Below are 23,722 nucleotides of genomic sequence, written 5' to 3'. Positions count from 1 at the left end.
CTTGTGATGATTGGACCTCTGTTGATTGATGTCACTAAAGGCCTTTATTCTGAATTAGCTGAAAGTATTTGGTTGTTAATATATTTACATGTAAGTAATTTAGCAGAAGCTCTTTTTCCAGAGTGACACAATCACTGCATTCAATCAAGGTAGATATTATGTGGGCAAGTAACTGTATATGAGTGATAGATTGACATATGCTGTAGTTAACTCTGCTTCTGCTATATGTATACATTGGTATGTCTGCTAAACTAATGTAAATGTTTCTATCTGCAGAAAGAGGAAGTGGGGAATCATTATGTCATGTGGCAATTCAGTACACATATTATTATTTACATGTTTTTTTACTGTACAAGTTGCCAGTTCTCAATGGCCTTACCAAATGTATCCCCCACGGGAGTGTTAATATGATAGATTAAATATATTGGATCAGTAGAAAGCAGGTGATGTCTATGTGGGTATTGTGATACAATCTTAGTAGTGTATGCATTTTACCACCTGTATACTCATCCTTAGTTGGCTTTAGGTCCTGATGTGACCAGGTCTTGTTTCTCCTCTTCTCCAGGCCTACCTATTCAGAGCTGAAGAAAACATGCTGAAGATCATCAGTGAAGTCAAGGGAAGCAAGGTGAAAATTAGTAGTCACATTGGAGTCATGAAGCAGACACTCTTATCCAGAGCGACTTATATTAGTGAGTACATACAGTGCCTTGCGAAAGTATTCGGCCCCCTTGAACTTTGCGACCTTTTGCCACATTTCAGGCTTCAAACATAAAGATATAAAACTGTATTTTTTTGTGAAGAATCAACAACAAGTGGGACACAATCATGAAGTGGAACGACAGTTATTGGATATTTCAAACTTTTTTAACAAATCAAAAACTGAAAAATTGGGCGTGCAAAATTATTCAGCCCCTTTACTTTCAGTGCAGCAAACTCTCTCCAGAAGTTCAGTGAGGATCTCTGAATGAACCAATGTTGACCTAAATGACTAATGATGATAAATACAATCCACCTGTGTGTAATCAAGTCTTCGTATAAATGCACCTGCACTGTGATAGTCTCAGAGGTCCGTTAAAAGCGCAGAGAGCATCATGAAGAACAAGGAACACACCAGGCAGGTCCGAGATACTGTTGTGAAGAAGTTTAAAGCCGGATTTGGATACAAAAAGATTTCCCAAACTTTAAACATCCCAAGGAGCACTGTGCAAGCGATAATATTGAAATGGAAGGAGTATCAGACCACTGCAAATCTACCAAGACCTGGCCGTCCCTCTAAACTTTCAGCTCATACAAGGAGAAGACTGATCAGAGATGCAGCCAAGAGGCCCATGATCACTCTGGATGAACTGCAGAGATCTACAGCTGAGGTGGGAGACTCTGTCCATAGGACAACAATCAGTCGTATATTGCACAAATCTGGCCTTTATGGAAGAGTGGCAAGAAGAAAGCCATTTCTTAAAGATATCCATAAAAAGTGTTGTTTAAAGTTTGCCACAAGCCACCTGGGAGACACACCAAACATGTGGAAGAAGGTGCTCTGGTCAGATGAAACCAAAATTGAACTTTTTGGCAACAATGCAAAACGTTATGTTTGGCGTAAAAGCAACACAGCTCATCACCCTGAACACACCATCCCCACTGTCAAACATGGTGGTGGCAGCATCATGGTTTGGGCCTGCTTTTCTTCAGCAGGGACAGGGAAGATGGTTAAAATTGATGGGAAGATGGATGGAGCCAAATACAGGACCATTCTGGAAGAAAACCTGATGGAGTCTGCAAAAGACCTGAGACTGGGACGGAGATTTGTTTTCCAACAAGACAATGATCCAAAACATAAAGCAAAATCTACAATGGAATGGTTAAAAAATAAACATATCCAGGTGTTAGAATGGCCAAGTCAAAGTCCAGACCTGAATCCAATCGAGAATCTGTGGAAAGAACTGAAAACTGCTGTTCACAAATGCTCTCCATCCAACCTCACTGAGCTCGAGCTGTTTTGCAAGGAGGAATGGGGAAAAAATTCAGTCTCTCGATGTGCAAAACTGATAGAGACATACCCCAAGCGACTTACAGTTGTAATCGCAGCAAAAGGTGGAGCTACAAAGTATTAAGGGGGCGGAATAATTTTGCACACCCAATTTTTCAGTTTTTGATTTGTTAAAAAAGTTTGAAATATCCAATAAATGTTGTTCCACTTCATGATTGTGTCCCACTTGTTGTTGATTCTTCACAAAAAAATACATTTTATATCTTTATGTTTGAAGCCTGAAATGTGGCAAAAGGTCGCAAAGTTCAAGGGGGCAGAATACTTTCGCAAGGCACTGTATATTATCCCACGTACTGGTCCCCCGTGGGAACCCTGGCAGTGTAAGCACCTTGCTCTACCAATGCGGGACCAATCTCCATTGGGCATGCTCTTTAGTCTAGGACCGGGTTTAATCTGTGTCTGGGAAACCAGTCTTTAATGTCTCACTTCTTAATGTCTTGATTTTGACACAGAACTAGATCACACCTCCTTACTGCAAAAACACTCTGTGCCAACTAGTGATGTCAAAAATGGCTTTAAAAATACATTTGGTTGATGTGATTGACTATATAGACATAAAACCTGTTTCTCCTATACTGTAGCTGGGCTCGTATTTTGGTGCCAGTGTGTGTGCCGTGGACCTGAATGGAGATGGCCTGTCTGATCTACTGGTAGGAGCTCCCATGTACAGCACCACGAGAGAGGAGGGACGAGTCCATGTCTACATCAACCAAGGAGCTGTAAGTACTGGGATATATGTTTTTCCTTTATTTCAATACAACTTTATACAGCACCAGTCAAAAGTTTGAACACACCTACTCATTTCAGGGTTTTTCTTTATATTTACTATTTTCTAAAATCTAGACTAATAGTGAAGACATCAAAACTATTAAATAACTATGAAATAACACATGGAATCATGTAGTAACCAAAAAAGTGTTCAACAAATATATATTTTATATTTGAGATTCTTCAAAGTAGCCACCCTTTGCCTTGATGACAGCTTTGCACACTCTTGGCATTCTCTCAACCAGCTTCATGAGCTAATGACCTGGAATGCATTTTAATTAACAGGTGTACCTTTTTAAATTTGTATTTGTGTAATTTCAAATCAAATCATGTTTTATTGGTCACATACACATGGTTAGCAGATGTTAATGCGAGTGTAGCGAAATGCTTGTGCTTCTAGTTCCGACAGTGCAGTAATCTAACAAATTCAAAACGACTACCTTTTACACACAAATGTAAAGGGATGAATAAGAATATGTACATGAAAATATATGAATGAGCGATGGCCGTGCAGCATAGGCAAGATGCAGTAGATGGTATAGAATAGAGTATATACATATGAGATGAGTAATGTAGGATATGTAGACATTATTAAAGTGGCGTTATTTAAAGTGACTAGTGATACCTTTAATAAATCCATTTATTAAATTTATGGCCAGAGATTTTAGTCTGTATGTTGGCAGCAGCCACTCTATGTTAGTGATGGCTGTTTAAACGTCTGATGGCCTTGAGATAGAATCTGCTTTTCAGTCTCTTGGCCCCAGCTTTGATGCACCTGTACTGGCCTCGCCTTCAGGATGATAAGCGGGGTGAACAGGCAGTGGCTCGGATGGTTGTTGTCCTTGATGATCTTTTGGGCCTTCCTGTGCCATCGGGTGCTGTAGGTGTCCTGGAGGGAAGGTAGTTTGCCCCCGGTGATGCGTTGTGCAGACCACACTACCTTCTGGAGAGCCTTGCAGCTGTGGGCAGAGCAGTTGCCGTACCAGGCGGTGATAAAAGTTTGTGAGTGTTTTCGGTGACAAGCCGAATTTCTTCAGCCTCCTGAGGTTGAAGAGGCTCTGTTGTGCCTTCTTCACCACGCTGTCTGCGTGGGTGGACCATTTCAGTTTGGCCGTGATGTGTATGCCTAGGAACGTAAAACTTTCCATCTTCTCTACTCCTGTAACGTCGATGTGGATGGGGGGATGCTCCCTTTGCTGTTTCCTGAAGTCCACAATCATATCCTTTGTTTTGTTGACATTGGGTGAGAGGTTATTTTCCTGACACCACACTCTGAGGGCCCTCACCTCCTCCCTGTAGGCTGTCTCCTCGTTGTTGGTAATCCAGCCTACCACTGTAGTGTCGTCTGCAAACTTGATTGAGTTGGAGGCGGGCATGGCCACGCAGTCATGGGAGAACAGGAGAGGGCCGAGAACACACCCTTGTGGGGCCCCAGTGTTGAGGATCAGCGGGGTGGAGATGTTGTATCCTACCCTTACCACCTGGGGGCGGCCCGCCAGCAAGTCCAGGACCCAGTTGCACAGGGCGGGGTCAAGACCCAGGGTCTGAAGGGTACTATGGTGTTAAATACTGAGCTGTAGTCAATGAACAGCCTTCTTACATTGGTATTCCTCTTGTAGAGATGGGATATGGCAGTGTGCAGTGTGATGGCAATTGCGTCGTCTGTGGACCTATTGGGGTGGTAAGCAAATTGGACTGGGTCAATGGTATCAGGTAGGGTGGAGGTGATATGATCCTTGACTTGTCTCTCAAAGCACATCATGGTAACAGAAGGGAGTGCTACGGGGCGATAGTCATGTAGTTCAGTTACCTTAGCTTTCTTGGGAACAGCAACAATGGTGGATATCTTTAAGCATGTGGGCACATCAGACTGGGATAGGGATTGATTGAATATGTCCGTAAACACACCATCCAGTTGGTCTGTGCAAGCTCTGAGGACTCGGCAAGGGATGCCGTCTGGGTCAGCAGCCTCGCGAGGGTTAACACGTTTAAATGTTTTACTCACGTTGGCCACGGTGAAGGAAAAGCCTACAGGCTTTGGTAGAGGGCCGTATCAGTGGCACTGTATTGTCCTCAAAGCGAGCAAAGAAGTTGTTTAATTTGTCTGTGAGCAAGATTTTGATGTCCGTGGCGGGTTTTCTTTTTGTAATCCATGATTGACTGTAGACCCTGCCACATACGTCTCGTGTTTGTGCCGTTGAATTGCAACTATACTTTGTCTCTTGTTTTTATTTATTTTACTAGGCGAGTCAGTTAAGAACAAATACTTATTTTCAATGACGGCCTAGGAAGAGTGGGTTAACTGCCTTGTTCAGCGGCAGAAAGACAGTTTTTTTTTTACCTTGTCAGCTCGGGGATTCAATGTTGCAACCTTTCGGTTACTAGTCCAACGCGCTAACCACGAGGCTACCTGCCACCCTTATACTGACGCTTTGCTTGTTTGATTGCCTTGCAGAGGGAATAGCTACACGGTTTGTATTTGGTCATGTTTCCAGTTGCCTTGTCATGATTAAAAGTGGTGGTTCGCGCTTTCAGTTTTGTTCGAATGCTGCCATCAATCCACGATTTCTGGTTAGGGAAGGTTTTAATAGTCACAGTGGGTACATCATCACCGATGCACATGCTAATAAACTCGCTCAGAGAGTCAGCGTATACGTCAGTGTTGTTGTCTGAGGCTACCCGGAACATATCCCAGTCCACATGATCGAAGCAATTGGTCAGATCAGCGTTGGCTATACCTGAGCACAGGTATTTCCTATTTTAGTTTCTGTCTATAGGCTGAATAAATTGGAGTTGCGGTCAGATTTGCCGGAGAGAGGGTGGGGGAGGGCTTTGTGTGCATCGTGGAAGTCCAGAATACTACCAGTTCGTGTCGCGCATTCAATATGCTGATAGAATTTAGGAAGCCTTGTTCTCAGATTAGCTTTGTTAAAATCCCCAGCTACAATAAATGCAGCCTCGGGATATATGGTTTCCAGTTTCTATTTCTTTCCTTCTTAATGCGTGTGAGCCAATCAGTTGTGTTTTGACATGGTAGGGGTGGTATATAGAAGACAGACGTATTTGGTAAAAGACCAAGTCTATATTACAGCAAGAACAGCTCAAATAAGACAAAAGAAATGACAGTTCATCATTATTTGAAGATATGAAGGTCAATCAATCTGGAAAATGTCAAGAACTTTGAACGTTTCAAGTGCAGTCGCAAAAATCATCAAGTTACCTCTGCTGCAGAGGAGAAATTCAGCCTCAGAATTTGCAACCCAAATAAATGCTTCATACACATTCAAGTAACAGACGCATTTCAACATCAACTGTTCAGAGCAGACTGTGTGAATCAGGCCTCCATGGTCGAATTGCTGCAAAGAAACCACTACTAAAGGACACCAATAAGAATAAGAGACTGGCTTGGGTCAAGAAACATTAGAAATGGACATTAGACTGGTGGAAATCTGTCCTTTGGTCTGATGAGTCCAAATTTGAGATTTTTGGTTCCAACCGGCGTGTCTTTGTGAGACACAGAGTAGGTGAACGGATGATTTCCGCATGTGTGGTTCTCACCGTGAAGCATGGAGGAGGAGGTGTGATGGTGTGCAGGTGCTTTGGTGGTGATACTGTCAGTGATTTATTTATAATTCAGAGCACACTTAACCAGCATGGTTACCACAGAATTTTGCAGCAATACACCATCCCATCTGGTTTGCGCTTAGCGGGACTATCATTTGTTTTTCAACTCAAAACACACCTCCAGACTGTGTAAGGGCTATTTGACCAAGGAGAGTGATGGAGTGCTGCATCAGATGACCTGGCCTTCACAATCACCCGACCTCAACCCACTTGAGATGGTTTGGGATGAGTTGGACCGCAGAGTGAAGGAAAAGCATCCAACAAGTGCTCTGCATATGTGGGAACTCCTTCAAGACTGTTGGAAAAGCATTCCAGGTGAAGCTGGTTGAGAGAATGCCAACAGTGTGCAAAGCTGTCATCAAGGCAAAGGGTGGCTACTTTGAAGAATCTCAAATATAAAATATATTTTGATTTGTTTAACACTTTTTTGGTTACTACATGATTCTATATGTGTTATTTCATAGTTTTGATGTCTTCACTATTTTACAATGTATAAAATAGTAAAAATAAAGAAACCCTTCAATGATTAGGTGTGTCCAACTGTTTGACTGTTTGTAGGCCCACAATGGAAATTAAGGCATGATACAAAAGTTTCATAATCAACACAACACCTTTCACATAAAAATATACAGTACATAACAGACAACTTTGATTTCCCTGATTCCTCTTCTTGCCTTCTCAAAACTCATTGGAGGAGAAGGTCAGAGGGGAGGGACCTTGGATTTTCGCCTCCAATGTGGCTTGAGAAGGTGGCGACAAGAGCAGATGAGAGTAATTTAGGAAAAATTAATTGAGAGCGAGTGTAAAGATCGTTGTTGGTGGAAGAAGGTGAGGACCAAGGTGCAGCGTGGTATGTGTCCATATTTATTAAAATGAACACGGAAATAACAAAAATACCAAAGAGAAACGACCGAAAACTGTTCTGGCTGGTGCAGACACACAACAGAAAACAATCACCCATGAAACACAATAGAAAACAGGCTCCCTAAATATGGTTCTCAATCAGGGACAACGATTGACAGCTGCCTCTGATTGAGAACCATACCAGGCCAAACACAGAAATCATAGAAAAATCATAGAAAAACTAACATAGACAACCCACCCAACTCACGCCCTGACCATACTAAAACAAAGACATAACAAAAGAACTAAGGTCAGAACGTGACAGCGAGACAACCTTTCTTTCAAACATATCATGAAAACATTAGTGTGCAGTTATTAGGTTTTGCAAATGGCATTGGTTCTAAAGTAATTTGATGGCCCATTACCTATTTAAATGTTTACTTTAAACTGGGCATGGCTGTTATATGGAACACTGTCCCTGAAAATTGCCTTAAATTCAGTTTATTAATAGATTGAATGTTAACAAATGAAGGTTTCAGCCTGTAAACTTGTTCTGACTTTGCTACACTGTGCTAACTGATGCTGATTGGAGGCTGCTCTATAGTGTGTTGTGTCTCCATAAACACGTATGTGTGATATTCAAAATACACCCTCATGAACAGCTTGGCCATCTCAGATACTTGTTAAAACAGAACCAAACCAACAGGCACTTTCTCACATCACATATCACACATACTCTTACCATCACAACTTAACTCTGTAGTTACTATAATATGATAGTTAAGCATCTCATAGAATACTGTTGGTGTGCACTGTTATAACAAACACTTTTCAATACCAATGATGGTATCACTTTACATTAAGTTGCTCTTATAATTGGCTAGTAACATCTAGACTACCTATGCAGCTTTCAGAACAATCAGATACCTCTATAGAAAAGCAAATGATCATGAAGTAAATATATTTTCCTTTCATGGTCATTTCCTATTCAAGAAGAGGCTGGAGATACTATATTGCACTGGCAGATGATCTAAAACAACCCAGCATAATGATAGCAGGACTTGAGGGCTGTTTCTTTGACTGATGAGTTTGTATTACGGAACACTAAACCAGAGTATACCTGCTACATTTAATGTGTTCCACTAAGGACCAGGCAACTCTGAATGACATGACTAATTTCATTACCAACCAAGTGACGAAATAACTGCAATTACACAATCATGAAGCTTAGCTAGCTACTTCCCCCATATATCTACATCAGCAAATTACTTATTTTTTCTTCTACAAGCAATTACCCTGGGAAGAGGAGAGAATGATTCTTAAGACTGTGAATACATTTATCTTTCAGGCTAATATGAAGGAAGCAGAGTTTCAGTTGGCTGGAAGCAAATCGTATGCTGCAAGATTTGGGGAGACCATAACCGATCTGGGAGATATTGATGACGATGGCTTTCCTGGTGAGTTTTAATCATTATTTTAGCAAAGATGCATAACAATGTATATGTTAATGATGTGATATTCCGAGTAGGTGCTGTTTTAAATATTGGGTGCTTATTGTTGCGCAAGCAAATCTCCCCACATTTTAGTGAAACACATTAGCAATCTTTCTCAGGAGGAACTAGACTAGAGTAAGTGACATACACCATATAACAGCCACGCTCCATGCTGAGCATCACCACTCACCAACCAGCTAACTACATCCCCAAAGCTGATCAGAGGGCCTCAACGTACTTCCAACTGCCACTTACACCAGCCTAGGTTCTTACCACACACACACACACACACACACACACACACACACACACACACACACACACACACACACACACACACACACACACACACACACACACACACACACACACACACACACACACACAGAGTGTGGCAGGTCTCACTGTAGACTAGCCATAGGTTAGAGCATGTGCAGCCAGTCTGAGAAGAGTGGTGGGGGTCTGCCTGGTGTTTAGGTCATTATGTATTATGTCCCTGTAAATCTGTAAGTTAACTCATGTGTGCGTCCCAAAAATAATATACTACTAGGGAATAGGGTTCCATTTGAGATGCATCCTAAATTAACCCCTGACTGACTGACTGTAAATATGTTCCAGATGTGGCGGTGGGGGCTCCGCAGGAGGAAGAGCTGCGTGGGGCTATATATATCTACAATGGGAGGAAGACAGGGATCTCTCAGACCTACTCTCAAGTATGTACACATCTACGGCTATGTCACAGCTGCTGTTTGTCTGCAGGCTTCAGGGACAGGAGATTACTGGGAGGGAAGAAGGAAGGAAAAATTAGGGAGGGAGGGAGTAGGGCTTCCAGGGATTGAAGGGAGGGAAGGAGGGGGTCAGGTTCTCCCTTCTCCGAGTAATTATTAGGGCCAGGAGATTAAAGGGAGGAGAGAAAGAAGGGAAAGAAGAGAGGGAGGAAAGGGAAGGAAGGAGGGAGTGACGGAAAAGGGGGGTCAGGGTCTTCCTCCCCCTGACCAATGCTCTCCCCCATCCTGCTGTGACAAATGTTCCTTTGTTTTTTTCTGTGTGCTCCCAGACAGTCAGAAGAGAGTTCCTGACTCTGAATTGCTGCAATTTCCTAAAACCGCTTGGTCCCCTTCTTTTCTCTGTCTGAGCATGTGAGACATACCATGAAGATAACTCAATTTATACTGCATACTGTATGTAAATAGATTTCTGTCAATGTGGAGTACAACCCCTTGGAGAAAATGCAGTTACTGTGTATACAAATATAGAGAGATTACATTGCTTGCATCTCAAAGCTCCTTGTATTAGGGGGGGGAGCAGCTATGCTATTAGGGGGGAGAGCAGCTATGCTATTAGGGGGAGAGCAGCTATGCTATTAGGGGGGAGAGCAGCTATGGTATTAGGGGGGAGAGCAGCTATGCTATTAGGGGGGGAGCAGCTATGCTATTAGGGGAGAGCAGCTATGCTATTAGGGGGAGAGCGGCTATGCTTCCTGGGGTCCAGAAAAATTAAGGCAGTTTTATTAAATAAATAAAAAACATGACATTACCTTTCACAACATATTTCACCCCACATTAAGTGTGGGCCCTCAGGCCACTACTCTACTACCACATAACTACAACACAAAATCCATGTGTACATGTGTATTGTGCGTATGTGAACAGTAATGTATAAAGTGTGTACAGTACAGAGGATTGTTAGCTGTATGACTAATCAAGCTGTTCTTGTTTCATCAGAGGATCACCGGGTCTCTTCTGGGTAATGAGTTAAAGATGTTCGGCCAGTCTGTTTCCGGAGGCATCGATGTTGACGGAAACGGTTACCAAGGTAGTGCTCCCTTTCCTGACTGTCACTGTTGTGTAGAGTACTTCCCTCCAGCACAATGAGGGAGTCTGTCTCTGTTTCTCTACTGCTGACTAGAACAGAACACACTGTAATGTCCTGCTATGATGTCACACACACTGTGTCTTAAATTAGTAAGGTTGTCAAAACACTAAATATGTCAGTGGTGGAAACGGAACTGAGGACAGAGGATGGGGAAATACGTGTGCGTGTATGCATGCGAGCGTGCATAAATGTGTGTTGCTACCCAGGGAAAACTGGGAATTTCTATCACTAGGTGGTCACATAGTTTTCTACTCCCTCGCTGCTTCTCATGTTCTCATCTTCCACAAGTCTCACTCAATAAACTAAACAGGATATTCTGTAGACTCACTGACAGAGGGTCTTAGACTTATTTGTTAGTCAACTCTTAAGTTTGGCCATCCTCTCAACTAGTACATTGTTAAAGTGTACTGTGTACTGTCTGTCTCCAACGTTTTTTTAAATTATTTGGTGCTATATGTGTTAGTAGTTGTTTCTATAGATTTATTCATAAGGGCAAGAATTACATACTTGTCTAAAAACAAATCACGTCAGCTGAGTACAGTTGATGTCTTGTAATATGGAACAGGAATTGTTGAAAAGGTCTGTTGAGATGTTTGGATTAGTGTTAGGGAGCACATACTGATCATTGTTACGGTACACTGTTCTGGGATCAGAGTTGGATTAATCGGCCAAATAAACATAGCAAATGCCCCAAACAAGATTTCCAGTTTAATATTGCACTGTTGCAGATTATACTGAGATATCATCCCTATGAAAAGCATTTTAAAGTGATTGGCATGCTTAGTAACTACTGTAGTCAACAGGGTGCAAACATTTGCAGGCTGACGTGGACTGAATAAATAAATGACTGAATGAATGACAAATGAGACTGATGTCTGCAGTAGAGGTCGACCGATTATTCGGAATGGCCGATTAATTAGGCCCGATTTCAAGTTTTCATACCAATTGGAAATCGGTATTTTTGGGCACCGATTTCCGATTATTTTTTTAATTTACATTTTTTTGTATACCTTTTCTTTAACTAGGCAAGTCAGTTAAGAACACATTCTTATTTTCAATGACTGCCTAGGAACTGTGGGTTAACTGCCTTGTTCAGGGGCAGAACGACAGATTTTCACCATGTCAGCTCAGGGGTTCCAATCTTGCAACCGCACAGTTAACTAGTCCAACGCTCTAACCATTGCACTCCACGAGTAATCTGCCTGTTACGCGAATGCAGTAGAAGCCAAGGTAAATTGCTAGATAGCATTAAACTTATCTTATAAAAAACAGTCAATCATAATCACTAGTTATAACTACTAATCCAGTTTAGCAGGCAATATTAACCAGGTGAAATTGTGTAATTTCTCTTGCGTTCATTGCACGCAAAGTCAGGGTATATGTGAGTTTGGGCTGCCTGGCTCATTGCGAATGTTCGTCGAATGAGAGTCGGACCGAAATGCAGCGTGGTGGTTACTCATGTCTTTAATGAAACAAAATAACGATACATGAAATAACAACAAACAACAAACGGAACGTGAAACCTATTGCAGCCTATCTGGTGAACACTACACAGAGACAGGAACAAACACCCACGAAATACACAGTGAAAACCAGGCTACCTAAATACGGTTCCCAATCAGAGACAACGAGAATCACCTGACTCTGATTGAGAACCGCCTCAGGCAGCCAACCTATGCTACACACACCCCTAATCAACCACAATCCCAATGCCTACAAAAACCCCAATACGACAACACAATAAACCCATGTCACACCCTGGCCTGAACAAATAACTAAAGAAAACACAAAATACTAAGACCAAGGCGTGACAGCGAACTAATTTGCCAGAATTTTACGTAATTATGACATACATTGAAGGTAACAAGAATATTTAGACTTAGGGATGCCACCCGTTAGATAAAATACCAAACGGTTCTGTATTTCACTGAAATAATAAATGTTTTGTTTTCGAAGTGATAGTTTCCGGATTCTATCATATTAATGACCAAAGGCTCGTATTTCTGTGTGTTATTATGTTATAATTAAGTCTGATTTGATACAGCAGTCTGACTGAGCAGCAGCAGGCCCATAATCATTCAAACAATGATGGCTAGCTATGTGAAATGGCTAGCTAGTTAGCTGGGTGTGTGCTAATACGGTTTCAAACGTCACTCGCTTTTAGATTTGGAGTAGTTATTCCCCTTGCGCTGCAAGGGCCGCGGCTTTTGTGGAGCGATGGGTAAAGATGCTTCGAGTGTGGCTGTTGTCGATGTGTTCCTGGTTCGAGCCCAGGTAGGGGCGAGGAGGGGGACGGAAGCTATACTGTTACACTGGCAATACTAAAGTGCCTATAAGAACAATAGTCAAAGGTATATGAAATACAAATGGTATAGAGAGAAATAGTCCTATAAATACTATATTAACTACAACCTAAAACCTCTTACCTTGGAATATTGAAGTCTCATGTTAAAAGGAACCACCAACTTTCATATGTTCTCATGTTCTGAGCAAGGAACTTAAACGTTAACTTTTTTACATGGCATATATTTTACATGGCACATATTACTTTCTTCTCCAACACTTTGTTTTTGCATGATTTAAACCAACATTGAACATGTTTCATTATTTATTTGAGGCTCAATTGATTTTGTTGATGTTTTAAGTTAAAATAAGTGTTAATTCAGTATTGTTGTAATACGGTATCGGCTTTTTTGGTCCTCCAATAATCGGTATCGGCGTTGAAAAATCATAATCGGTCGACCTCTACTTTGCAGCTCTTCTAAATTGATGAACAAACTGCCTTAGGGCTTTTAACACGTCTAGAGCGTCTAGAGCGTCTTATGGGCACAGCAGGAAGGACAGGTCTACAAATAGAGTATGGAGGAAATGTAGGATAGGATAAGTAATCCTTCTCACCCCCCTAAAAGATTTAGATGCACTATTGTAAAGTGGCTGTTCCACTGGATGTCATAAGGTGAATGCACCAATTTGTAAGTCGCTCTGGATAAGAGCGTCTGCTAAATGACTTAAATGTCAATGTTAAAATGTTCAAAATATCTTCATCTGTAACCCACAGACGTTGCGGTAGGGGCCTTCCTCTCGGACTCCGCTGTGGTTCTGAGGTAAGACCATGATCATGGAGAAATGTCAAACATATCCACAAGATAACTGACCTATTAGCAGGATTTCCTGCATTGTTACGTGTCAGGTTAAAGGGTCAACTTTCACTCATAGGGGTGAACTTTTCACTTTAACTGTATTGATTTTGACCAAATTCGCACCTGTTCTGGTCCATATTTCTACCATATTTTAGGCCTTCTGTGTTTTTTGGCCTCCTGGCCCATAGAGCCACCATGTTGTAGATGTCCATGCGCATTTCGCTACACCCGCAATACCATCTGCTAAACACGTGTATGTGACCAATAAAATTAGATTTGGTTACTGTGTTTATGTGTTGTTATTTATGTTGATATGTTGTCGTTGCCCTCCAACAGGACACGTCCGGTGGTAGTGGTTGAGGCCTCCATGACCCTGCCTGTCAGTGTGAACCGCTCTGTAGCTCTGTGTTCTGACAATGGTCTTCCTGCTGTCTGCATCAACGTGACAGTCTGCTTCAGGGTCCGCGCTCGACGCTACAACGGACTCATAGGTGAGCAGACCCTCTCTCTGTGCCCCTGGCTCCCGCTTAGCCCTGCACTGTGAAAACAACCTGTCTATTTGCACTGTGTTAATCGTTACGTCAGTGAAGGTTATATACACAGCAGTGGCACTAACAAACAAACTGCAGTTTTGGTTCTAGTGTGTGTAAATAATAGTGACCAAAAACTCATTTTACACCCGTGCTATAGTACTGCAAGCATAATTATGCTACTAGTTTGTATGTGTAAAATGGTATAATATACAATGTCTAGTCTCCTGTGTCTCTTAGGAAATAGTGATGAAAACCTCTGCCCTGGACTGGTTGACAGAAAACACTGTTGTGTCCGAGACAACCCTTTTCTGTTTCCTTATCTCTGTCAGTCTCTCCATATTATCACTAGTCCCTGAGGCCTGGGGCAGTTGGTCCAGTATGTTAACCCAACCTGAAAAGAATGCAGAGCATTCCTTTGGTGAAAGTGTCTGTTACAGCAAGAAGGCTCTGGCACAGCTATGTCCTGATAGATAAACTGGGGTTGGGGTTGGGGTTGAGTCTGGGACTGGGGCTGGGGTTGAGTCTGGGACTGGGGCTGGGGTTGAGTCTGGGACTGGGGTTGAGTCTGGGACTGTGGCTGGGGTTGAGTCTGGGACTGTGGCTGGGGTTGAGTCTGGGACTGTGGCTGGGGTTGAGTCTGGGACTGTGGCTTGGGTTGAGTCAGGGACTGGGGCTGGGGTTGAGTCTGGGACTGGGGTTGGGGTTGAGTCTGGGACTGTGGCTGAGGTTGAGTCTGGGACTGGGGTTGGGGTTGAGTCTGGGACTAGGACTGGGGCTGGGGTTGAGTCTGGGACTGGGGCTGGGGTTGAGTCTGGGACTGGGGTTGAGTCTGAGACTGGGGCTGGGGTTGAGTCTGGGACAGGGTCTAGGGTTGAGTCTGGGACTGGGGTTGAGTCTGGGACTGGGGTTGAGTCTGAGACTGGGGCTGGGGTTGAGTCTGGGACAGGGTCTAGGGTTGAGTCTGGGACTGGGGTTGAGTCTGAGACTGGGGCTGGGGTTGAGTCTGGGACAGGGTCTAGGGTTGAGTCTGGGACTGGGGTTGAGTCTGGGACTGGGGTTGAGGCTGGGGCCAAGGTTGATGCTGGGGTGAGGTTGGTTCTAGGTCTATGTATGTCTGTGGCCCTGGTTTATACGAACTCTGGGTGCTCTCTGAAATTAAATACCGTTACCTTCTTCCCTCCCTCTCTCCCTCCCTCCCTTAATTCCCCCTCTCTCACATAGAACTGCAGTATAACCTGACAGCCGACACTCACCACAAGGAGTCTTTCCCCTCCCGCTTCCATTTCCACCGCAACGGGACGTCCAACGTTACGACAGGGCAAGTCAAGGCCAGACACGACCAGCTGACCTGCATCACCCACCAGGCCTTCATGAGGGTGAGTCAGATGTCAGGGTTTAGAGTTCAAAGGTTAGGGGCCGAGAGGTCAACAGCTGTAACCACTGATAGGTGTTTCCAGGTCTTCCTTAGGAAAGAGGTCTTCAGATCTCAATTGGACTTCCTATATAAATAAAGGTTACATTTTTTTAAATTTCAAAGTGGAAGTTTCTTTTTTAGAAATGTTAACAAATTAATTTAAAATGAAAAGCTGAAATGTCTTTGAATGACTACCCTATCTCTGTAAGGTCCCGCAGTCAAGTAGTGAATTTCAAGCACAGATTCAACCACAAAGACCAGGGAAGTTTTCTCTTGCCTCATATCAAAGTACACAGATTGGTAGATTGGTAAAAAAAAAAATCAAATATCCCCTTGATTATGGTGCAGTTATTAATTACACTTTGTATGGTGTATCAATACATACTACAAAGATACAGACCTTCTGAACTGAGTTGCCGGAGTGAAAGAAAACCAGGGAAAACCAGGGATTTCACCATGAGGCCAATGGGGATGTTAAATCAATTATGGAGTTTAATGGCTGTGATATGAGACAACTGAGGATGGATCGACAACATTCTAGTTACACCAAAATACTAACCTAAACATGCATTCTGTTTAAAAATATATTTTTGTCCTGAATACAAAGTGTTTTATTTGTGGCAAATTCAACACACACATCAGTAGGTTGGGGAGTTTTTCAGGATAAAAAGAAAATGAATATAGCTAAGCACAGGTAAAATCCTAGAGGAAAACCTGGTTAAGTCTGCTCTCCTATAGCAGACCTCCACAGCGGAGATTGGAGTATCTGTCCATAGGACCACTTTAAGCCGTACACTCCACAGAGCTGGGCTTTACGGAAGAGTGGACAGAAAAAAAAGCTATTGCTTAAAGAAAAAAATAAGCAAATACATTTGGTGTTTGCCAAAAGGCACGTGGGAGTCTCCCCAAACATATGGAAGTAGGTACTCTGGTCAGATGAGACAAAAATGTATATTTTTGGCCATCAAGGAAAACGCTATGTCTAGCTCTCATCACCCTGAGAATACGTTTTTCATCGGCAGGGACTGGGAAACTGGTCAGAATTGAAGGAATGATGGATGGCGCTCAATACAGGGAAATTCTTGAGGGAAACCTGTTTCAGTCTTCCAGAGATTTGAGACTGGGACGGAGGTTCACCTTCCAGCAGGACAATGACCCTAAGCATACTGCTAAAGCAACACTTGAGTGCTTTAAGGGGAAATATTTGGAAATTTACATACACTTAGGTTGTAGCCATTAAAACTCGTTTTTCATCCACTCCACAGATTTCTTGTTAACAAACTATAGTTTTGGCAAGTCAGTTAGGACATCTACTTTGTGCATGACACAAGTAATTTTTCAACAATTATTTACAGACAGATTGTTTCACTTATAATTCACTGTATCACAAGTGGGTCAGAAGTTTACATACACAAAGTTGACTAAACCTTTAAACAGCTTGGAAAATTCCAGAAAAATATTTCATGGCTTTAGAAGCTTCTGATAGGCTAAGTGACATCATTTGAGTCAATTGGAGGTGTACCTATGAATGTATTTCAAGACCTACCTTCAAACTCGGTGCCTCTTCGCTTGACATGATGGGAAAATCTAAAGAAATCAGCCAAGACCCCTGAAAAATATTGTAGACCTCCACAAGTCTGGTTCATACTTGGGAGTAATTTCCAAATGCCTCAAGGTACCTCATTCATCTGTACAAACAATAGTACGCAAGTATAAACACCATGGGACCACGCAGCCGAGGAATGCTTTTTCAAAAGTCCCACACATGCTAAGCACTTGTTGGTTGCTTTTCCTTCACTCTGCAGTCCAACTCATCCTAAACCATCTCAATTGGGTTGAGGTCAGGTGATTGTGGAGGCCAGGTCATCTGATGCAGCACTCCATCACTCTCCTTGGTCAAATAGCCCTTACACAGCCTGGATGTGTTTTGGGTCATTGTCCTGTTGAAAAACAAATGTTAGTCCAACTAAGCGCAAACCAGATGGGATGGCGTATAGCTGCAGAATGCCTTGAATTCCAAATAAATCACTGACAGTGTTACCAGCAAAGCACCCCCACACCATCACAGCTTCTCCTCCATGTTTCATGGTGGGAACCACACATACGGAGATCATCCATTCATCTACTCTGTGTCTCACAAAGACACTGGTTTGTACCAAAAATCTCAAATTTGGACTCATCAGACCAATGGACAGATTTCCACTAGTCTAATGTCCATTGCTCGTGTTTCTTGGCCCAAGCAAGTCTCTTCTTCTTATTGGTGTCTTTTAGTAGTGGTTTCTTTGCAGCAATTCGACCATGGAGGCCTGATTCATGCAGTCTCCTCTGAACAGTTGGTGTTGAGATGTGTCTGAGATGTGTCTGGACTGCAATTTCTGAGGTGCAATTTACTCTAATGGACCTATCCTCTGCAGCAGAGGTAACTCTGGGTCTTCCTTTCCTGTGGCGATCCTCATGAGAGCCAGTTTCACCATAGCGCTTGATGGTTTTTGCAACTGCACTTGAAGAAACTTTCCAAGTTCTTGACATTTTCCCTATTAAACTGACCTTCATGTCTTAAAGTAATGATGGACTGTTGTTTCTCTGCTTATTTGAGCTCTTCTTGCCATAATATGAACGTGGTCTTTTACCAAATAGGGCTATTTAAAAAATTTAAATAAATATTTCACCTTTATTTAACCAGGTAGGCTAGTTGAGAACAAGTTCTCTGCGACCTGGCCAAGATAAAGCAAAGCAGTGTGACACAAACAACAACACAGAGTTACATATGGAATAAACAAACATACATTCAATAACACAATATAAAAGTGTATATGAGGTAAGATAAGGGAGGTTAGGCAATAAATAGGCCATAGCTGTACTATTGTTTTATTATTATTATTATTAAAAAATATATATATTCCACTTTGACATTACTGAGTATTTTGTGTGTTGTTGACAAAAAATGACAATTAAATCTATTGTAACCCCACCTTGTATCACAACCAAATGTGGAAAAAGTCAAGGTGTCAATCTTTTTGAAGGCACTGTATGTGTCACCAAGCAGCGACTCTTTCAGTCTCGGTCTGATAAAGAAGAGCTAATAAGTTTGAGTTTATTTGTATTTTTACAGGTACAGTGCACATTAATCAACGCTGAAGTAAAAGTGCCAGTTTTAGCCAGACGGCTAATTTTCAACCCCAGCCCCCAAGATAAGACGTATGCATGGTGACATTGGAAAGTTCCAAATGACATATCACTTTACATGGGAGGGAACATGGTGATCTGAATGGTAATAAAATAGGGACTGGGTCCAGTAGGGAGGATTTAGTGTGTGAGCAGGATTAGGGAAAGGGGGATACCTAGTCAGTTGTACAACTGAATACATTCAACTGAAATATGTCTTCCACATTTAACCCAACCCCTCTGAATCAGAGTGGTGCAGGGGGCTGCCTTAATCGACATCCACGTCATTGGCGACCAGGGAAGAGTGGGTTAACTGCCTTGCTCAAGGGGAGAACAACATATTTTTACATAGTCAGCTCCTACCCGCCAGGCAACATGCCGCCCCGGTGTGCATGCGTGTATGTGCAATGTTCCAGGTGTTTGGTGGGGCCCCTCCTGACTATTCCCTCATTCTCTCTTCTAATCAGGGCCATCTAAGTTAACTCATGTTTAAACCCACTCACTAATTAATGGAGGACTCTGAAGTCTCTCTTTGAGCTGAACCATACTGGCTTTTTCTTATTAATAGCTAGAGATGGAGTTATTGGAGACCATAAACCAGTGTCATTATCTGTCAGAGGAAATCAAAATGTGTGTGTGTGCGTGAGTGTTTGTGTGACTATACATTTGATGTATTTTTAAAGTTTAATGAATGGGTCATGTCAGTAATGAATGTTATAAACAGCAGATGTGGCAGTAGGATAGTACAGGGGACTGGTAGGAGAATGTGACTATGACTGAAAGGTTGCTGGATTGAATCCCCGAGCTGACAAGGTAAAAATGGGTAATTCTGCCCCTGAACAAGGCAGTTAACCCACTGTTCCCCGGTAGGTTGTCATTGTAAATAATAAGTTGTTCTTAACTGACTTGCCTAGTTAAATAAAAATACTGTCTCAGGGGCTTTTCTGTCTTACTCTCACACATCCCCCTCATACTGTATACATCTTAAAGGTTTGATATAGAGTAATTCTTATGTAATGGTTAGATGTGTTTTAGGTTTATTTTGCCACTCACATACTGTACAGTACACATGAGTCCGTATGTATGATCAGCGCTGTGTTGCCAAAATCCTGTATGTTAATGAATGGGCTCTGGTGAGTGGTTTTACATTGAGAGAGAACACCACCATACAGTTACTCAGTTTGTGGTTAAACTAAACCTCACAGAGTGGAGAAAGCTGTGCATGCATGGCTAATGAAACACTGGTTGTTAGCTACTATGTCTGCTCACTGATAAAAGAAGAGAGAGTGGGACATAAGAGCCATTCAAGTGTCTTGTTCTATAGATACCATGCTTTATTTGACAATGTATTCAATAATTCAGTCATAGAAATGTTTAGCAGTTCTCTTTCTGTTTCATAACACTGTAACTTAGAATATTTTGCAACAATTTAGCAGCAACAGCTAAAAATATATATTTTTTGTCTTGAATAAAAACGGTATCTCAGAATGTCCCTTGAGCTAAAGGCAGGTGTGGCAGAGGAGAGCAGAGGCTCCTTGGGACATCTGCAGTGGGACATCTGCAGCTCTTTCAGTGGGACAGAGAGCACAGGACACTGTAACATTGTGCCAGAGCACAGACAGGCCCCCACAAGCACTTACTCAAGAACAGTCAATTAGCACAGTCGAGCCAGAAGCTCCCCTCTACCCAAGGTTGTATGTACAGTAAATTAAAACTTCCATTCTCTGTATGTCTTTTCCTTTTCAGAAAGATGTCCGGGATATCTTCACGCCCATCCATTTTGAGGCGACGTACGCCCTCAGACAGCACCCTGTCCATACCTGGGGATTCAGAATATTCCCAGCCCTGAAACCCATCCTGCAGCAGAGAGGGGGGCACAGCAACCTGGTAGCCAATAAGGTGAGTCTCTTACATCTATCCACTCATATCGATGCATGGTTAGGAGAATAGGACCAATTTTTCAGACACAAATTTAGCTTAGTCCTGGAATTAAAAATCATACTCAATGGGAATTTCCCTGCATTGAAATTGTTCTTTAGTCTGGGTACTAGGCTTAATCTATGTCCGGGGTACCGATGCTATACTCATAGAAAAAAACTAGCTATGTTGAACCTAAAAGGTTCCAGGTTAAATCATTTAGGGTTCCTTGTAGAATCCTTTCTACAGAGTGTGTTATATGGAACCCAAAAAGGTTCTACCTGGAACCAAAAAGGGCTCTCCTATGGGGACAGCTGAAGAATCCCTTTGGAACCCTTTTTTCTAAGAGTGTAGAGTTCTCCACTTACATCCATGTATGGTAGTTACTGTATATTAGAGGATACATTGCTGTATTTTCAGTGACTGCATCATCATCATCTAACAGTAAACTTCCTTCTCCAGACTGAGTTTGCTCGGTACTGTTCATTGGCCAACTGTTCAACCAATCTGCAGGTCTCTGCATACCTGGTCTTACCACAGTAAGTAGCATTTAGCATAAATGTTCATCTAGAATATGTTGGTGTTTTCTTTGTAATACAATCTTTTGTCTTGAAGCTTTTACTTTCTATTTCTTATCTCTGTGGACAAAACTGAGCTATTGAAGGTTTACTTTACAAATTAATTACAGCATCCCGAAACAAATAATATTTATGTGGAAAACAACCTTCATAGGATTATATCAGGTGTTGACTGTGGTGCCCATGATGTCAATACTCTCCAGTTCACGTCATTAAGGGGGGATTGTTGTACATGTTTATTCATGGTCACATTACACCTTAAACACTTAACTGCCAGGCTAATTTCTGTTACGGCCAGGCTAATACAGTATCTGATTATTCATGACGCAGAGGTGTGTGTGTGTTTACCTTGCAAAGTTAGATGAGAAACATCATACTTGTGAGCCCCTCATTGTTTGTGTCATAGAAACATACGCACGCACATGTACACATACACATACACCTCCCTCCACCCCCCACACACACCTTCAGACCCACTTACCCACAAAGCAGCAAATTCTTCAACATGGACATTAGTCATTTTAAAACTCCTTTTCCCTCCCCATACTGGACACAGTGAAAAGCTGAGTATGCATAGCCTCTTCCCCTAAAAATACAGCTTGTCTAGGGGTACGTCCCAAATGGTACCCTAATCCCTACATACTTTTATAAATGTAGTGCACTTTGTAGGGAATAGGGTGTCATTTGAGATGCTTGTCTCGGTGCCAGGTCAGTTCCCCTCCTAAGGTGTATAGTGACTAAGTCCTTGCTGTAAAGCCAGGGAATCCACAGGACTGCATAACAGGTACATTCTGATGTTTCCGTGACAGTGACTGTTTAGTCTGGTCTCCCCTGAAACCATGATTCTGGCACTTTATGGAAAGTTGTATGATTTAAGTCAATCAAAATATGAAATAAGATGTTATTTTTTTGTATGACTAAAGTCAATTCAAGTAAAGCAATACCACACTGATGGATGGGATTCGTTGGGGTTATAGCACAGATGTGCTGTAGTCACAGGTACAGTACAAGTCAAAAGTTTGGAGATTTCTACATTGTAGAATAATAGTGAAGACATCAAAAATATGAAATAACACATGGAATCATGCAGTAACCAAAAAAACGTTAAACAAATCAAAATATATTTTAGATTCTTCAAAGTAGCCACCCTTTGCCTTGATGACAGCTTTGCACACTCTTGGCATTCTCTGAACCAGCTTCATATGGAATGCTTTTCCAACAGTCATGAAGGAGTTCCCACATATGCTGAGCACTTGTTGGCTGCTTTTCCTTCACTCTGCAGTCCAACTCATCCCAAAACATCTCAATTGGGTTGAGGTCAAGTGATTGTGGAGGCCAGGTCATCTGATGCAGCACTCCATTACTCTCCTTATTGGTCAAATAGCTCTTACACAGCCTGGAGGTGTGTTGGGTCATTGTCCTGTTGAAAAACAAATGATAGTCCCACTAAGCGCAAACCAGATGGGATTGCGTATCGCTGTGCTTTGCTGCTGTGGTAACCATGCTGGTTAAGTGTGCCTTGAATTCTAAATAAATCACAGACAGTGTCACCAGCAAAGCACCATCACACCTCCTCCTCCATGCTTCATGGTGGGAACCACACATGCAATGATTATCTGTTCATCTACTCTGCGTCTCACAAAGACACAGTGGTTGGAACCAAAAATCTCACATTTGGATTCATCAGACCAAAGGACAGATTTCCACCAGTCTAATGTCAATTGCTCGTGTTTCTTGGACCAACAAGTCTCTTCTTCTAATTGGTGTCCTTTAGTAGTGGTTTCTTTGCAGCAATTCAACCATGAAGGCCTGATTCACACAGTCTCCTCTGAACAGTTGGTGTTGAGATGTGTCTGTTACTTGAACTCTGTGAAGCATTTATTTGGGCTGCAATTTCTGGTAACTGGTAACTCTAATGAATTTATCCTCTGCAGCAGAGGTAACTCTGGGTCTTCCTTTCCTGTGGCGGGCCTCATGAGAGCCAGTTTCATTATAGTGCTTGATGGTTTTTGTGACTGCACTTGAAGAAACTGTCAAAGTTTTTCAAATTTTCCGTATTGACTGACCTCCATGTCTTAAAGTAATGATGTTGACTGTTGTTTCTCTTTACTTATTTGAGCTGTTCATGCCATAATATGGACTTGGTCTTTTACCAAATAGGGCAATCTTCTGTATACCACCCCTACCTTGTCACAACACAACTGATTGTCTTAAACGCAGTAAGAAGGAAAGCCATTTCACAAATGAACTTTTAACAACACAAACCTGTTAATTGAAATGCATTCTAGGTGACTACCTCATTTAAAAAAAAAATTCACTAGT

General features: G+C 42.2%; 1 protein-coding gene across 1 annotated transcript in view; it reads left to right on the top strand.

The window, feature by feature from the left end:
- Positions 1 to 23,722, top strand: part of itga4 (integrin alpha 4) — a 39,776-nt gene that overhangs the window by 4,938 nt on the left and 11,116 nt on the right. The window contains exons 8-17 of the mRNA XM_052522596.1: positions 566 to 628; positions 2,632 to 2,769; positions 8,634 to 8,742; positions 9,397 to 9,491; positions 10,503 to 10,593; positions 13,712 to 13,757; positions 14,130 to 14,284; positions 15,548 to 15,702; positions 20,652 to 20,804; positions 21,285 to 21,361. Coding sequence (XP_052378556.1) covers positions 566 to 628; positions 2,632 to 2,769; positions 8,634 to 8,742; positions 9,397 to 9,491; positions 10,503 to 10,593; positions 13,712 to 13,757; positions 14,130 to 14,284; positions 15,548 to 15,702; positions 20,652 to 20,804; positions 21,285 to 21,361 — 1,082 coding nt within the window. The remainder of the gene's footprint in view (positions 1 to 565; positions 629 to 2,631; positions 2,770 to 8,633; positions 8,743 to 9,396; positions 9,492 to 10,502; positions 10,594 to 13,711; positions 13,758 to 14,129; positions 14,285 to 15,547; positions 15,703 to 20,651; positions 20,805 to 21,284; positions 21,362 to 23,722) is intronic.

Source organism: Oncorhynchus keta, chromosome 7 (genome assembly GCF_023373465.1).
Source record: "Oncorhynchus keta strain PuntledgeMale-10-30-2019 chromosome 7, Oket_V2, whole genome shotgun sequence".
Lineage (NCBI taxonomy): Eukaryota > Metazoa > Chordata > Actinopteri > Salmoniformes > Salmonidae > Oncorhynchus > Oncorhynchus keta.
The sequence above is the reverse complement of the archived record's forward strand: the minus strand, read 5'-3'. Positions and strand labels throughout refer to the sequence as shown.